We start from the raw sequence: 17,880 nt of genomic DNA, 5'->3' as shown, positions 1-17,880 counted from the left end.
ATCTCATGGTGGCCCTCTGGTTTGCCTTACCAATGTGGAAAGCTAACAACAGTCCTGTGACTGTGTTCATCGCAGTAAAAGCAAACTTTGCACCCTCAGTGAGTGGAAGGGGATTGATGTAATCCTCTTGCCATGAGGTCACCGGGATTTGTGACTAGCTATGCAGGGAACATGAAGCACATTCTATGGTGATGTCCACCGGCTGCTGGTATGTGATTGGCAGCTGGAACCCTCATCATTGGCAGGTGTCACAGAAGTATTTCCATAATTCTTGTCCCCAGAGAGGGCAACTTATGACTGTCCATTGATCCTGCTTCCAGGTTACCATCTAGGTTGTAAGGCCTTTGTAAATAGCCCAGCTGTCAGTACAGACAGCGTGTCTCCTGGCTCATGCACTCTTACTATTCATACGGCTCTTAACTCAGCCCATTGACTGTTTTGCATAGTGCCAGTCTCTCACCATATGGTGTCAGAACTGGGCTGTAGTCTCAGTCCAGGTGGGAGACTGCCCACTAATGGAATCATTGGTGTGCTAAGCAGACTTGAGAATGGTACTTTTGCCTTCTGTAGTGGGCATCTCCACAGATATTTGAGTTGCAGCGACTTTAGCTATTGAATATTCTGGATAGGATACTGGTCTAAGAATCTCATGCATTTCTACACTCAGAGGGCTGGTATTGAAAGTGCTGTTCTGTAGTAGGTAGGTTTTCCATTTGGTTGCTGTGCTCAGTTGGGCACTTCCAGAATATGGCTTAGAAGCTGTGGTAGTTATCCATCTCATTTTCACAGTGACTGGGCATCTTTATATCTATCCCTCTACTTTCAATAAAACATTATATGCAACACACAATTACTTTTCCAGGGGGCTGTATCTTAGTTATGCCCCGTTCCATAATTGTAACCAAGGTTCATTTATTTAGAATATTGATCTGCCACAGACCCCACCCAAAGCCAGTAATTGGATGCTGGGTACATCCAATTCACAGGGTGGGCCTGGATTTATACTCCCCAATACTTGTGGTTGTGCTGTCCCCCCATTTTCTTTTTCAAAAGCAGCCTGCTAGAGGTCCTCCCATTCCCAAGTATGATGAACCTTTTCTGATGAACATATATAAAAGTTTTAACATTGGGCTGAGGAACAAAAGGTTTCCAATATTCCAACAGCCTCAAGAAAGCCACTAGTTGTTTTGGGCTACCCAGCATAGGAAGATATTGTATTTTATCAATTACTACAGAAGGAATAATTTTTGCCTTACCCAACCATACAGCACTTAAGAATTGCAGCCAAGGCATTGCAATTTGCATTGATTAATTACCAATTCCCAACTCTCAAGGTGAGATAACAACAAGCCTGGGGCTTCTTTTAGTTCTGAAAGAGAATTAGTGGTTGCCACATCATCAGTACAGTGAAATAGACTTTCCACTTAGCCAAATCTTTTGCCACAAGACTGTGGCAGATTGTTGGGCTGTGTAAAAACAGCCTTTTGAGAGCAAGGTGAAAGTCCTTTGTTCTCCTTCCCAGGTGAAGACAAAAGCGGATTGACTGGTGTTATTTAAGGGAGAAGTAAAGGAACCTTTAGTTAAATCTAAAGCTAAGTGATAATGACATAACTGAGTGCTAATTCCTTTTAGTAGGGAGGCAACCTTTGGAACTGGTGCATGCAAGGTGGTATTACTTTATCCTTTGCTTTCCAAACCTATTCTAAATGGTGTTCAGTGACTTTTGCTATTTGTTCTGCCCTGGTAGCCATTTGCAGGGCTCCTAATCAGCCATGTTATGGCCACCACTATTTTTCCTGCTATTTGTTGCAAAACTGTCAGCAACCCCATGGGAGTTTTCAGGGCATCCCCATACTCTAGTGGCAGTTCCCGTTCATCTAGGAGGGAAGCCAACACTCCCCACATGGATGATAGAGACCAACCTGGGATTTCTTCCATGGATTCTCCCTTCTCAAGATTCATGCCTGCTATAGCCATCAGCTCCTTGGTCTCCTGGCTGGCTCACCAATTGTTTCAAACCAACTCCTGGGGGGCTTGGGTCAGGGCAGCCCAAAGACCCAAGGACACTTCAGGTATGAAGTTTAGACATGAATATCAATTAGAACTTGTGAACAGGAGAAGGTTCTTCTGAATGGCAACCTATCAGAAAATGGAATTAATGCTTTGCAAAGGGGGTGGGGGCATGTAATAGCTTAGGACAATGGTGTGAGGACAGTCAGAGTTTGGAATTTTGTTATCAACAGTGATCATGGGAGGAGAGTTTCAATTACTTGTTTTCAATACCATTTGTATAATCTTTCTTCCCTGAGGAGGTTTGATGAATTTTGATGTCTATTCTTGTCATGTAGGTAGCTCATGCAATGACCTGCTCTCAATATGGATGGGAATACCTTCAATATGAAGGAGTAGCCCTGCCTCTGGATCCCTACATTATTCTATAGTCTACCCTAGCCAAGTTTTTTTCTTACTTTCCTTTCTCTGTGAGATATAGTCCTCTCTTGCTATTATATATTTCAATCTATTACTGGATCACCAAATATTCCAGGAGTGATTGTTTGGAAAATACACAGAAAAACAAAATCTTCTCCTGATCCAAAACACCTCTCCACAAAGGTAGAAGAAAAAGAAAAAAAACAATTTTATTATTGAATAAGCATTACATCAGAATGTGATGCATCACAGGCAATCTGCTAAAGAGATTACAAAGACAGAAAGAAAGCTTACCTTTTTTAATGCAGCTAAGTGGAAAAAAACCATTGCATACAAGTCCTCAAGATATTTCTAGAATCATTGTCATCAGAGGTAAGTTTGCAATATGGTATCAAGTGACCACTGAATTTATACCCATATCTTCCAGAAAGTTAGTAGGTAGAACTTTAGCATCCTTGCATTTGTATATCAAAGAGATGGCTCTCCAGGTTCTTGAAGAAACATTCCTGAGTTGTAAGACTGGAAAGAGGCTTATTTAGCATTTGACCTAACAAGATCCCACTGTTTGTTTCCAGTCCTATGTTTCTAACTGTTTACGCTATTTGAACATTTCCCCAGTGATGCCCTAAAGACACCTCAAATTTAACACATCTGAATCAAACTCATCATATTCTCCAATCATATCTCCATCCAAATCTATTCTTTTAAAATTTGCTATTTCAAAATTAGATCACAATTTCACTCCCATCCCTTCCAATCAGTCCTCAGATTCTGTGCATTCTACTTCTTGAACATTTGTGTCCATTTCCTTTTCTCTATTCCCACTGCTACTGGTTTATTTCAAAATGTAATTTCTTGCCTGAAATTAGCACAAAACTAATTTTACAGGATCTCTTTTCTACATTTGCCAATTTATTTTCATATGAGTTTGTTCAGTTTCAAAATACAAAGCTGATCATTTAGCTTACCTCCTTTAAAACTTTAATGCTTTCCCAATGCCTATATATAATGTACAACCTTTCAGTTTAACATACAAATGACCTCATTATCTGTCCCCAGATCTCACTCCCTTGTTCTACTTGACTCTTTAGGATTCTTTGAAACCACCACTATCCCATCCCCATGCCTTTCACATGCTATTTTGTTTACCTGGAACGTCCTTTTAACTCATCCCTTTGTTTTTCATCTGAGGAAAACCAAATCATGCTTAAAACTCATCTAAATATACAGACTTCACTAAACATTCCATCTCTAATCACTGTCAGGTTTACTTACTCCTCTGTGTTCCTGTTCTAAGTAAAATATACCACTATTATGAAGGAAACTTATGGTATTATAATTATATTTTGCTAGACTTGTTTCATTTGGAGTAGGGAAAATGTTTTTATCAATTTTGATTTCTGCAGAGATCATCACAGTGCTTGGTACATAGGCAGACTGAATATGCATTTGTCTTAATAATTAACTTGTGAAAAGTTGTCTTTTCATCAGCTTGGTCAGTTAGAATGATTAATTTCTGTTTATAAAGATGTCAGCCAGATGTTCCAAAAAGCAAATAAAGGGGGAGGAAGAAAGGAAGAAGTGGAAAGAGACAGATAAAAAATAAAATTTAAATACATTAAAATTTCATTTTCAAAAGTTCTTAAGAATTCCCTCATTTTAATTTAGTGGAGTAGTTTGTGGATCTTTCCTCAGAACTCTTATCTAATCTTTTGATTGGAAACCATGTTGCTGTAATAATTCTTCGCTAAAATAATGAAAAGTCATTGTCAAACAATGGAATGACTTAACAAATATATATTTTGTACCTTTGCAAAAATATCCAAGAACTTCTAATCTGCCTTCCCCCCTGACAAACGCAAATAAACCCTTTAAAATAAACTGTTCAATATTGAGCTTGATCTTGTATCTCTGTAAATATAAAGGCAGCAATAAATTTGACTTTCAGTTAGTATGGTTTTGATAAGGCTTATTGGAGTTGACTTCCTTTTGAAAATAAGTGACTATTTCCAAAATTTGACAGACACATTTTCTTTAAGAAGAAGAATAAATACCCAAGAATGAAGTTGTTAAAAATGATGCCAATTTTCCTTTTAGATCAAGATGAATGTGCTGTTTATGGTGCATGTAGTCAGACCTGCATAAATACGCATGGATCCTATGCTTGCAGTTGTGTGGAAGGCTACATAATACAGCCAGACAACAAGTCTTGCAAGGCCAAAAATGGTAAGCTATGATCTTTTTTGTCCTTCCAGAATTTTCTTATTTCTCTTTTTACAGTTCTTTTCATTACAAATGTGGTAGAACAATATGGACCTCGAAAAGATAGATTTTCCTTCATTTTAAGACACTGATCCATACTTAAAATCCAGAGCAGTTCTTTCAGTCACCACTGATCATTATAAAACTCCTTCCATTACAGGAAGTTTCTAATTAGCAAGACTTTGTTCAAAACAAATGGATTAATTGATTTGAACTGTCTCTCTCCTAGTCTATTGCAATAGGTTCCTAAGTGGTTTCTGTGAGCTTCTGTCCTTGCCCTTAATATTCAAACTCCACATAACAGTTAAAGTGATCTGCTAGAATATAAACCAGGTCATGTCATTCTTTTGCTCAAAAGTTCCTAATAACTTCATTTACTTTGAGAATAAAATTCAAACTCCTCATTAAACAGATAAGGCCAAATGGTCTGGTACATTTACCTCTCCATTGCAGTTACCACTACTTTATCCTCATCACATAGCAGCCACATGGTCTCATTGTCCTTTTTTCAGCCACACAATGCTTGCTTGAGGTCTTTGCACTTGCTTTCCTATCTGCCTGCAATGCTCTTTTCCTATGATGGTCACATGATGACTCCTTATCATTCAGGCCTCTCACCTCAAATGCCACAATTCAGAATGGGCTTCCCTAATTCTCCTTTCTAATGGTATATATTCTTCCATTCCTTTCTTATTTGTTTGTTTTATTTACTTATGCATAACCCCTCCATCCCTATCTCATTTCCATGTTGCATTTTCTTTATAGTACTGTTATCTGAAATTAATTTATATATATATTTGTTTGTTTATCACCTGATTTCCCCCAATGTAAGCATTATGAGAATAGAGAACTTGTCAGTTTTGCTTACTGTTTTTTACTGAGTACTGATTATCCCCTTGATCCTATAGATAGTCCATGAGTATTTGTAGAAAGAAGGAAGGAGGGAAGAGAGGGAAAAAAGGAAGACAGGAAAATGGGGGGAGACAGAAGGAATGAAATTTTCTTTCCAGTTAAAGTTACTAAAATGTGTGAATTTACATTTCAAAACTGCTTTTCTTTCACCTCTTTCCTGCAAATAATGCCTGACTTTCTATACAGTGTTTGGCCTACAGTAACACCCAATTACTGTTGTTGACTTACTAATGAAATAGCCTCAATATGTACTAGTAACAATAAGATAATGCTAATTTTGGGTGGATGAAATTAACATGGGAATGATATGGAGAGACATTATACAAACGATTCCATCTGGCTTCATCTGACTTCTCCAGTGTGTGGTTCCATTTCATAATTTTCAAATTATGATGTATTGGTAAATTAATGAACCTCCACCCCAATTCATTAGCAATTGGTAAATTAGGCATGGGATGGGATTTTCTTTTCTAAAGCCAGATTGAACACACAACCTTGGACTCGCTCAGCAAGCTGCTGCTGGTTCCCTTTACACATAATCTTATTTTAAATTCAACAATTTTTATGCAGTGGTGTGTTTAATTATTTAGAAACATATGATTATATACAAAATCACAAAGAAAGAAGCACTCTTTTACTTCTTTAGTTCACTTCTTTGTATTAAAGTCTTGATTCATGAAGCCCTATTTATTTTGGGAAGAGGGTGGACAATTCTTGAGAAGAATTAGGTCAGGTTATATGTTTCTCTTTTCTTCAAAACTGAGAGTTCTGATTTAAAATATTGATGGACTAAAGAAGTAGAAGGCTTACTCTTTACAGTTTCTATTGATCTGCACAATATTGCTGGATATACAAGGAGAGTGTAATGTAATAAACCCTATAAAGGAGATACTTCCTCTCTTTCTACACAAGAAGAGTATCTGATAATAATAGAATGCAAACAGAGAGGGATGATATGTGGTAATGTAGGAGTACATTACAATTTGATGACTCTAAAATTGATAGTAGATTATGCAAATACCTTCACCTTTAGGTCCTTAGCTTGACTGCAGTGTAGGCCTACAGAGCATAAAATACACAGTTGCCATGGGAATGTGGCTGTAGTTTGCAGTTTAAGGAAAATGAGTTACTAGTAATTTAATTAAAAGGCACATGTCTGTAGCATATACCGATTAGTCCAAAGGTCACTGGGATATTTGAACCAATGTATTTGTACATTTCAAAAAGAAGATTATCAATTTTGCTTTAGCTTTCTCATATTTATAAATGAACCAGAGATTTTTGGTGTTAGTTGTCTGTAAATTTCAGTGAACACATCAGGTTTAAAAATTATATGACTATTTAACATAACTAGTGTTAACGTGTCTGGCTGGTGCTAGATAAAAAACATGGACCAGCCACATTTGTCTTAAGGCTCTCCATTTCTCCTTTTAATTACCAGGATGTGAGTTTGGCCCCTCTTTTTTCCTGTTCCCCACATTTCTACTCCACTGGATCCTGCAGTCTAACTTTCCCTTCAGTACAAACAGGAGTTCCAGGACTCTCAGAAGCTGGGGAGTGTGGGAACATAGGGAGGGTCGGTTAGGCTGGCTCAGGGCAATAGAAGTGTGTGAAAGATCTCCAGGCTTCAGAAGGAAAGAACAACATAAAAGTATCAAGCCCATGGGATAGAATGGAGAGCAAGAACTAGATCCAAGAGGAGGATTCTGCAAAGGCCAAATAAATGATAGATGAGAAGACCAAAATTCCTTGGAGAAGTCATCTTTTATATGGAGGCAGAGAGGAACAGAGCCAATGGGCCAGGAAGCTACTTAGAAAGGTGCTAAATTAATTGAAACATACAGTATCATGGTCTCTCCCTAGTCTTCACCGTAAAGCTTGCCTGCGGGGTCTAGTTTTTAATGTGAAAATAGTTAATAGTTAAGTAAATTAATTTGAGTTAATTGATTAGGAGGGCTTTTATATTTTTGTGTGTGATAGAGTTCTAATTAATAATTTACCAAAACTGAAAATGGGAAGTTTTTTGTCATTTTGCTTGCTTGTTTGTTTTTAGCTTGCTTTCTTTTACCTAGACTGATTTTAATGCAGACATTGGTTGAATGTGGACACCCAGGTCTAAAACTGGTCTCATGCAGAACGTGTAAGAGTAAAAGTAATGGGCCAAATATGGACTGAGGGCAATTTTACTCCTAATAAACTCAGGTTCATTGGAAGGTAATTTCAGTGTCCTCCTAAACACCCACTGAAGGCAGCTGCTTGCCCCACCATGCAAATCCCATGATCTGCTTCGTTGTTACTTATTTACGAAAGTAAACTAAAGAGCACCAGATAATTATGTTCTCATTACTGTTGAAGAAATATATTAAATGGAGTCCTGGGAGAGAGAGTGTGTACCTCTTTGCCACAGAGCAAATGAAACAGTGAGAAAAGAGAGCCCACTAGATGACTTCTGGGTCCTATTACAGCTTATATTTTGCTGGTTGCTGATTTAAAATATAGTTTAAATGAAACACTTTTTAAAAACATTATTGTAGTAATCTATAAACAACCTAAAATTTCCCATTTTAACCACTTTCAAGTATACAATTCAGTGGTGTTAATTGCACTTACACTGCTGCTGCTACCAGCCCCACCTTTCATATCAAACTTTTCCATTACCCCGAACAGAAACCTTGTACCTATTAATCATTAACTGTCCTTCCCCACCCCACCCCCACCTCTGCCTCTGGTAATCTACATTCTACTTTCTATCTCTATGAATTAGCATATTCTAGTTATTTCATATAAGTGAAATCACACCATATGTGTCATTTTGCATGAGGCATTTCATTCAACATGATGTCTATAAGGTTAATCTATGTTGTAGCATGTGCCAGAATTTCATTCTTTTTTATGGCTGAATAATATTATTTAGCCTTTTCTCTGTTATGGACACTTGGGTTGCTTTTACCTTTTGGCTATTTTGAATAATGCTGCTATGAACATTGGTGTGCAAAGGCAAGGGAACTTAAAGTTTTGAGTAATATTGATCATAATCCTTGCATAATCCAAAGAAGCACACCTCTAGTCAGTATTAGGGAATATTTTCCTACTACCTCCTGCTTCCTTTCCCATAATTCTTGAGAGACACACAGAGAGAAATGAAGTATAACTTCTTCTGACTCCTGTTTCAAAGCTCAAGGGGAATTTAACAGCTAGTAATATATTGTTTAAACTTTTCTTTTGGAAAGAAGAAGGAATCATCCATGTTTTTCTGGCAGGTCTGGTCCTGCCAGTGGGGGGAATAAGTAAGTTTCTATACAGTGGGGGGAGAATTCTCTGCCTCAATGTATCATCTTATCATCTACTTAATAATGCTTGGAATTCAGTTACTAAGAATTTATTCTCTCTTTTTCTTAAAGCAAAGTGTAAGTAATCTTAGGAGAGATAACATTGACTTTTAGTAATCATAATCATTTAGTGAGACTAGTGGATCAGCTGTGTTTCAGTATAGTATTGTCTAAGAATGGCTTCGTACAGCATGATATATGATTCAGTGTTGTCACATGAATATTTACTATTCAGAGTTTTTTTTACTATTTCTATGTAGTCCTGAATAATTTATAATTGCTTTGAGGGGTAACTGTGAATGACACTTGATGACACAATGGTGTTTGAAAGAGAGACCCTTAGCTAGGAGTTAGTCTACTAGACCTGCACCAGCATAGTAATCCAGATTTGTTTTCCTTTACTCTGTCACATATGTATGGAGGAAATCAAATACACTATGATAGGCAGTGTGGTAGTTAGATTCAGTTGTCAATTTGGCTAGGTGAAGTGGTTAGTTCTAATGCCGTGGACATGGGCCAATGGCATGTGATCCTCATCTGCTGTTGATTACATTTGCAGTCAGCTAGGAGGCTGCCTGCTGCAATGAATGATGTTTGATTTAATTGGCTGGTGCTTAAATGAGAGAGCTCAACATAGCACAGCCAAAGCAGCTTAGCATACCTCATCTCAGCACTCGCAGTTCAGCCCAGGTCTTTGGAGATACAGAAAGGAATCACCCGGGGAAAGCTGTTGGAACCCAGAGGCTTGGGGAGAAGGCCAGCAGAGATCGCCTTGTTCCTTCCTGCATAAGAAAGAACCTCAGTTGAAAGTTAGCTGCCTTTCCTCTGAAGAACTAATGAAATAAATCCCCTTTTATTAAAAACCAATCTGTCTCTAGTGTGTTGTATTTGGTAGCTAGCAAACTAGAACAGGCAGTAAGGGAAAGAGAAGTAGCTCAGTGCCTAGAACAGAGGTAGGTGCTTGTTGGATGCTTTAAGGAATTTCTTGAACATTCAGGAAATAGAATGAAGTTTATTGAGGATCAGTAAAAAGAAAGTGAGAAAGTTGGAAAGAATGTCAAGGGCAAAATTGAATATTTTGCTAGCTGTGTCCCATTATTCAGGGCTTCCTCTGCTTAGGCTGTAGCATTGACATTAAAGAGTCATTTGGGGAATTCTGCACTGTCTTCATCAGTCTCTCCAACAAAGGCTCCCTCAGAGAAAGCCCTGTGCTTGCTGTGCAATTACAAATGGATAACATGCTCCTTATTTGCTATGAAATGGCATTGCCTAAGATTCAATCCTATAGATATCCTAGAGTTTTCCAGGCTACCATTGAAAATCAAGGCAGGTGTCCTCTCCATTGAAAATATTTCTCTTGGTGAAGGGACAAGATGGCATCATAGTGAGGTGTGGAATTTAGTTCATCTTCCATAGCAGCTAGTAAATAGCCATGAACTGTATGGAACAACTGCTTGGAGGACATCAGTGATCAGAAACATATTGCATACCAGTTTGGAATGGGTAGAAGAGCTGAGATCCCGCACAGAACTCTAAATCCCCTCAACTACAGAGGCCAGTACCCCTTCCCAATGAGCATGGCAGGCTGATTCCCCTAGGAGAAAGAAAACTTACTTTACTAGTAGTAAGGAATTAGCTAAACCACTCTTCAATTGTGGAGTTTATTAACAAATTCTGACTATTGAAAACAGGCTCTGAGCACAGATAAACCTGGAAGTAAGCACTAAAAGAACCAGGAGTTTTCACCCCAGTAGAGATGGGGTAGGGCTGAAGGAAAAGAAATAAAACTACTAGAGGCTTTTTGAGTTGGACAGTGAAAAATACTGGAAAAGTATTGATCCCCAAGAATAAGGGGGAAATAAAATCTGGGAATACATAGAACCATGTACTGCTCCAGCTCTTATTTGTCATACCTGGGAAGTGGGGGTGTCCAGCTCTGAAAAGTCATTTCTTTCAACTTTTTAACAGCTCATTGAATAGAACTGTGAGCACTCCCAGACTCCAGCACTGCCCAACAAAGGGCATAATTAAGGCATGTCTGAGACACAAAGTAAATATTCAGGTAGACTATTCCCTAAAGGGTATATCTTCCCCCAAATAAAGGGGGTGGGATCCAGCTCAACTGGAGGTCCTCCTTCTGGGAATTCAGGCCCCAGGGGCTGGAAAGCAGAAGCAAACAAAGCCTGCCTACTACCTCAGCCTCAGTCTTAACTATGCTCCAGGCAGGGAGAAGCTGCTATAATTAATGACACCACATCACTTTAAATTGGTGGAAGCTGAAGGCAAGCAAGTGCCACATGCTTGGCAGGATAGGAAAATCACAGAGTCTAGAAACCTTATAGGAAAGTCTGACCACCTGCTGGGTCTCACCCCCAGGAATACTTGCTACTGGCTACTCTGATGTGGACCAGTCTGGTCTTGGAAAATCTGACTGGGGTTGAACATGTCTGAGAAGACCCTCCTCAAAAAAATAATGGCTCCATATAGTCAAGGCAAGAAACAGAAAAACAAGAACTGAAGCTTCCTGATCAGTTAGAAAGAACTTATGCTAGAAGTCTAGAATATGTTGAACTGAATTCTAAAGAATAGAGGACAAAGTCATCCAACAAGAAAACCTTAGGTAAAAGAGAGAAAACAACTCCAGAATGAACTAATCAAGGAAATCAAATGCCTAGACACCAGCAGAAAATAATGAGTCATAGTTGGAAAATAGAAGTTATGGCCCAGTTAAAGGAACAAACCAACAGTTCAAATGAGATACCAGAGCTGAAACAACTAATTCAGGATGTTTGAACAGACATGGAAAATCTCATCAAAAATCAAATCAATGAGATGAGGGAGGATATAAAGAAGACATTGGGGTAACATAGAGAAGAACTCAAAAGTTTGAAAAAACAAATAGAAGAACTAATGGAAATGAAAGGCACAATAGAAGAGATGAAAACAAAATGGAGAACTACAACAATACATTTGAAGAGGCAGAAGAACAGATTAGTGAACTAGATGACAGGACATCTGAAATCAGACACATGAAAGAAAATGTATGACAAAGAATGGAAAAATATAAGCAGATCTCAGGAATGAATGACAACACAAAACACATGAAAATGTATGTCGTGCATGTCCCAGAAGGAGGTGAGAAGAAAAAAGGAACATAAAGGCTAATAGAGGAAAGAATCACTGATAATTTCTCATCCTATGAAAGACATAAAATTAAACATCCAAGAATTGCAGTTTACCCAAACAAAATAGATCCAACCAGACCTACTCTAAGATACTGATTAATCAGATCATCTAATATCAAAGGCAAAGAGAGAATCTTGAAAGCAGCATGAGAAAAGCAATTCATCACACACAAGGGAAGCTCAATAAGAGTATGTGTATATTTCTCACCAGGAACCATGGAGGTGAGAAGGCAATGGTAAGATTCTAATAGAGAAAAACTGAAAAACAAGAATTCTATACCCATCAAAATAATCCTTCAAAAAATAAGGAAGATTAAAATATTTTCAGACAAACAGTCACTGAGAAAATTTGTGACTAAGAGACTGGCTCTACGAGAAATATTATAGGCAGACAGGCAAAGGCAGGAGAGAGAGGTCTGGAGAAGAGTGAAGAAATGAAGATTATCAGTAAAGGTAAAAAGGAAAAAAAACAGGATATGACATATAAAATCCAAAAGAAAAAATGGTAGAAGAAAATACTTTCTTTACAGTAATAACATTAAATGTCAATGGATTAAATTCCCCAATCAAAAGGCATAGACTGGCAGAACAGATTAAAAAATAGAATCCATCTATATGCTGTCTACAGGAGGTTCACTTTAGACTCAAGGACAAAAATCAGTTGAAGGTGAAAGATTGCAATATTACATGCAAACAACAATCAGGAAAGAACAGGAGTTAGTTATACTAATATCCAACAAATTAGACTTCAAATATTAAACAGTTAAAAGAGGCAAAGAAGGACACTATGTAGTAATAAAGTAGGAATTCAATAAGAAAACATAAAAATCATAAATATATATGCACTGAGCCAGAATGCTCCAAAATATGTGAGGCAAACTGACAACACTGAAGGGAGAAATAGACACCTCTACCTTAGTAGTTGGAGACTTCAATTTCCCACTCTCATTAATGGATAAAACATCTAGACAGAGGATCAGTAAAGAAACAGATCATTTGAATAATATGATAAATGAACTAGACTTAACAGACATTTACAGAACTTTATACCCCACAACACCAGATACACATTTTCCTTAAGTGCTCATGGATGATTCTCAAGGATAGAACATATGTTGTGTTGCAAGGTAATTTTCGATAAATTTAAAAAGGTTGAAATCATACAAAACACTTTCTCAGATCATAATGAAATGAAGTTGGAAATCAATAGCAGACAGAGGGCAAAAAAATTCACAAATATATGGAAGGTAAACAACACACTCTTAAACAAGAAAGAAATGACATGAGAAATCAGTTAATATTTCAAAGCAAATGAAAATGAAAATACAACATATCGAAATTTATGGGATGTAGTAAAGGCCATGCTGAGAGGAAAATTTATTGCCTAAGATGCCTATATTTTAAAAAAGAAGAAGAAAGGACAAAAATTGAGGTATTAACTGTTCACCTGGAAGAACTAGAGAAATTATACCAAACTAACTCAAAACAAACAAAAGGAAAGAAATAACAGATTAGAGAAGAAATAAATGAAATTGAGAATATGGAAACAATAAAGAAAATCAGCAAAACTATAAATTGATTCATTGAGAAAATCAATAAAATTGATGGATGCTTACCTAGGCTTTTTTTTTTTTTAACTTTTTTTTATTAATTAAAAAAATTAAAAAAACAAAACATTTAGAAATCATTCCATTCTACATATATAATCAGTAATCCTTAATATCATCACATAGTTGCATATTCATCATTTCTTAGTACATTTGCATCAATTTAGAAAAAGAAAAAGACAACAGAAAAAGAAATAAAATGATAATACAGAGAAAAAACTATACGTACCCTACCCCTTACCCCTCGCTTTCATTTACCACTATTTCAAACTGAATTTATTTTAACACTTGTTCCCCCTATTATTTATTTTTATTCCATATGTTCTACTTTTCTGTTGATATAGTAGCTAAAAGGAGCATCAGACATAAGGTTTTCAGATTCACAGAGTCTCATTGTGAAAGCTATATCACTGTTCAATCATCATCAAGAAACATGGCTACTGGAACACAGCACTACATTTTCAGGCAATTCCCTCCAGCCTCTCCACTACATCTTGAACAACAAGGTGATATCTATTTAATGCGTAAGAATAACCTCCATTACCTAGGCTTTTGACAGAAAAAGAGAGAGAGAGAGAGAGAGAGAGAGAGAGGATGCAAACAAAATCAGAAATGGAAGAGGGGACATAACCCCTGACCCCACAGAAATAAAAGAGGTAATGAAAGGATACTATGAGCAACTATGTGCTAATACACTTGACAATGTAGATGAAATGGACAACTTCTAGAAAGGCATGAACAACCAACATTGATTTGAGGATAAATAGATGACCTCAACAAACCAATCACAAGTAAAGAGATTGAATCAGTCATCAACAAGAACCCCCAAAAAGAAAAGTCCAGAACCAGATAGCTTTACATGCAAGTTGTACCTAACATTAATGAAAGAATTATTACCAATCCTACTCAACTCTTCAGAAGTTTGAGGAGCAGGAAAAGCTGCCTAACTCATTCTATGAAGGCAGCGTCACTCTGTTACAAAAGCCAGACAAAGATACTAGTACAAGAAAACAAAATTATAGGACATAGACCATGGTATTTGGAGAAAAGGGACACAGATGTATGAAGATGCTTGGAGCCCAGCAGACATTGCCATGAGAAGTTTTAAGCAAGCAAGAACCTGGAGAGAGCCAAGGGAAGCCCAGAGATGAAAGCCAGCCCTGGAGAAACAAAGTTAGGAACCCCCACAGGAACAGAGGCTGAAAGCAGTGGAGCCCCAGGAGCAAAGAACCAGCAAGGGACTAGAATGCCTTCCTAGCTAGCAGAGGTGTTCCAGATATATTGGCCTTTCCTGAATTAAGTGGATTAATATGGCAATTACAGCAAGAGGTATCTCCCCCACCAGGCCCATTACACACAAAAGAGCAATATTCCTATTTAGGCACAGGCCTGTCTACTCCAGGATGCTGAAGGAGCTCCATAATCATACAGCTAACTGAACACTGGCATAAAGGAGACCAGATATGGTTTCTTTGCATGCTGCTCCTCCCACCTCCACCCTACCCACCCCACCTCCCCATCCCGGGGCTGGGTCAGAGTTTGGCTGGCTTGGTTTGGTTGCTGCCACTGTCAGATGCTCATGTGGCCCAGGGGTGGGCTCACCCTAGCACAGGTTTCAACCCTGCACCCACCCTTTTGAAGGTGTGTGAATTCCTTAGTATCCTAGCAATGAAAGATAGAGCCACAGCCAGACAGTGCAGTGGTGCAGGACAGTTTGCTCTGTGGTGAACCCAGACAGCAACTTGATCCAAAAAGGATCAAAAACTTGGAGATTTGAAGAATAAGGAAGAAATGGTGAATAAGGCATTGTTTTTGCTTCTCCATAATGAGATGGTGTCTGTGTATACAAGTCTATGGAAGGGAAGGTGGAAAATGGGCAATGTATTACTAAGCTGGAAAACATGGGGTTTCAGGTGGAACAAGGATTGCTAGAAAGGTGAGCAGTATGAATTTGAAAATTTTCTTCCAGATTTACAAAAGACTCTACCACATTAGATTCAAGGATGAGTTAGATGCATTTATAAAGACTTTTGGACTACAGTATTCAAGAAGCAAATGAACAATCTAAGGACAAATCATCAAGACATCTATGTATTTCAAGACAACAAGTTTCATCTCCTTACTCAGATGTCTGCATAAAAACAATATTTAGAACATGCATCTAAGTATTCAGTATTTACATGTGGCTTAATCAGAGGTGGTTTATCAAACTTGGTGATAAAAAGTATTGTAACAGCTGAAGTGTTGTCTCCTATGCCTGCCTGCAAATTTGATGGTACAGGAGCTGTAGAACACATTGAAATTCAAGACATTAACAGTGTAAAGAGATAAATTATTCACATATAAAGTATTTCAAGTAGCAATAATTTATTTCATTGTTGGAAGTTTGTATTACTATAAGCTATTTGCTACATTTTATGATGAAAGATGCACTTTTAAGCAGGAGTAAGGTTTTTTGTCTTTTTTTTTAAAATCAATTTAGTAAAGACCAAGTTAAAGCAGGTAATGACACATTCTGCTATTACATATACTTTACTGATCTTATTTATAATGAAAACCTTTTTTCCAAGAACCAGACACCAAGACATAGGACCTTTATTTTAAACATTGTTATTTAGTTGGAGTGATATGTATTCATTTAACCACAGATGGAGAACAGGATCTGTTGAGTTAACATAAATAAATGTATGCATGAATCAGAATCATTTCTGTAAGAATTAACAAATGATGAAGTATCAGTTTGTTTTAATCAAAGAAAGCAAATATTGCAGCAAATTAAATGAAACTTTGTTTTTGCTATGTTCCTTTTGACTTATTTATATTGAGAATTTTTAAACCTGTATAAGGATTTCATATATATATATATATATATACACACACACACACACACACACACACACACACACACACACAAACATATTATTACACTATATATCTGACTGGTTAAATTACTCAAAAACTTAATTTCACTTAATAGATTTCAATTCCCGAGTGTTCCTTTAACGTAATAAAGTGAAATATAATGTATATTTCATCTATATATGTATGAAAATTACAGACCAATCTCTTTAATGGATATAGATGCAAAAATCCTCAAAAAAAATTTGCAAATCAAATCCCCAGTAGCACATTATAGGAATTAAACACATTACCAAGTGGGATTCATTTCAGGTATGCACAGCTGATTCAACATAAGAAAATCAATTAATGATTTATTAAAATAAATATAATATATATATAATATATATAAAATCAACATATGTATTATATATATATTTATAAATAAATATAAAATCAATTAATGAATGATTAATATACCATATCAATAAGTCAAAATGGAAAAGCCACATGATCATCTCAATTGATGCAGAAAAGGCATTTAATGAAATTCAGTATCCTTTCCTGAGGAAAACACTTCAAAGGATAGGAGTAGAAGGGAACTTCCTCAACATGATAACAGGAATATATGAAAAATCCACAGCTAACATCATACCCAATGTGGAAACTGAAAACTTTCCCCCTAAATCAGGAACAAGACAAGGATATTCAATGTCATCGTTGTTATTCAACATTGTGCTGGAAGTTCTAGCCAGAGCAATTAGTACTTGTATGTTGAAAAGCCCCCCACAAAAGAAAACAAACAGGAAAGCTATAAGAGCTAATAAATGAGTGCAGTAAAGTGGCAGGGTGCATGAACACACAAAAATCAGTAGTGTTTCTATTCACTAGTAATGAACAATCTGAGGAGAAATCAAGAAAAACATTCCATTTACAACAGCAACCAAAAGAATCAAGTATTTAGGAATAAATTTAACTAAGGATACAAAATACCTGCACTCAGAAAATTATATGAAATTGCTAAAAAATCATGGAAGATCTAAATGAATGGAAGAGCCTACCATGTTCATGAATTGGAAGACTAATTATTGTTAAGATGTCAATTCTATACAAATTGATTTGTAGATTCAATGCAATACCAATAAAATCCCAACAACTTACTTTGCAGAAATAGAAAAATCAACAACCAAATTTATTTGGAATGGCAGGTCTCACACTACCTGACTTTAAAGCCTATTACCAAGCTACAGTGGTCAAAGCAGCATGGTACTGACTTAAAGACAGACATACTGACCCATGGAATTGAATTGAGTGTTC

At 36.9% G+C, this 17,880-nt stretch overlaps 1 protein-coding gene and 1 pseudogene across 1 annotated transcript in view; both read left to right on the top strand.

Moving 5' to 3' along the window:
* Nucleotides 1-17,880, top strand: part of LRP1B (LDL receptor related protein 1B) — a 1,945,542-nt gene that overhangs the window by 889,507 nt on the left and 1,038,155 nt on the right. Inside the window, exon 5 of the mRNA XM_077153691.1 lies at nucleotides 4,528-4,656. Within this exon, the coding sequence (XP_077009806.1) occupies nucleotides 4,528-4,656 (129 nt within the window). The remainder of the gene's footprint in view (nucleotides 1-4,527; nucleotides 4,657-17,880) is intronic.
* LOC143676782 (trafficking protein particle complex subunit 6B-like) lies at nucleotides 15,517-16,056 on the top strand (annotated as a pseudogene).

The sequence above is a fragment of the Tamandua tetradactyla genome, chromosome 3 (genome assembly GCF_023851605.1).
Source record: "Tamandua tetradactyla isolate mTamTet1 chromosome 3, mTamTet1.pri, whole genome shotgun sequence".
NCBI lineage: Eukaryota > Metazoa > Chordata > Mammalia > Pilosa > Myrmecophagidae > Tamandua > Tamandua tetradactyla.
This window is presented reverse-complemented; position numbering and strand designations above follow the sequence as displayed.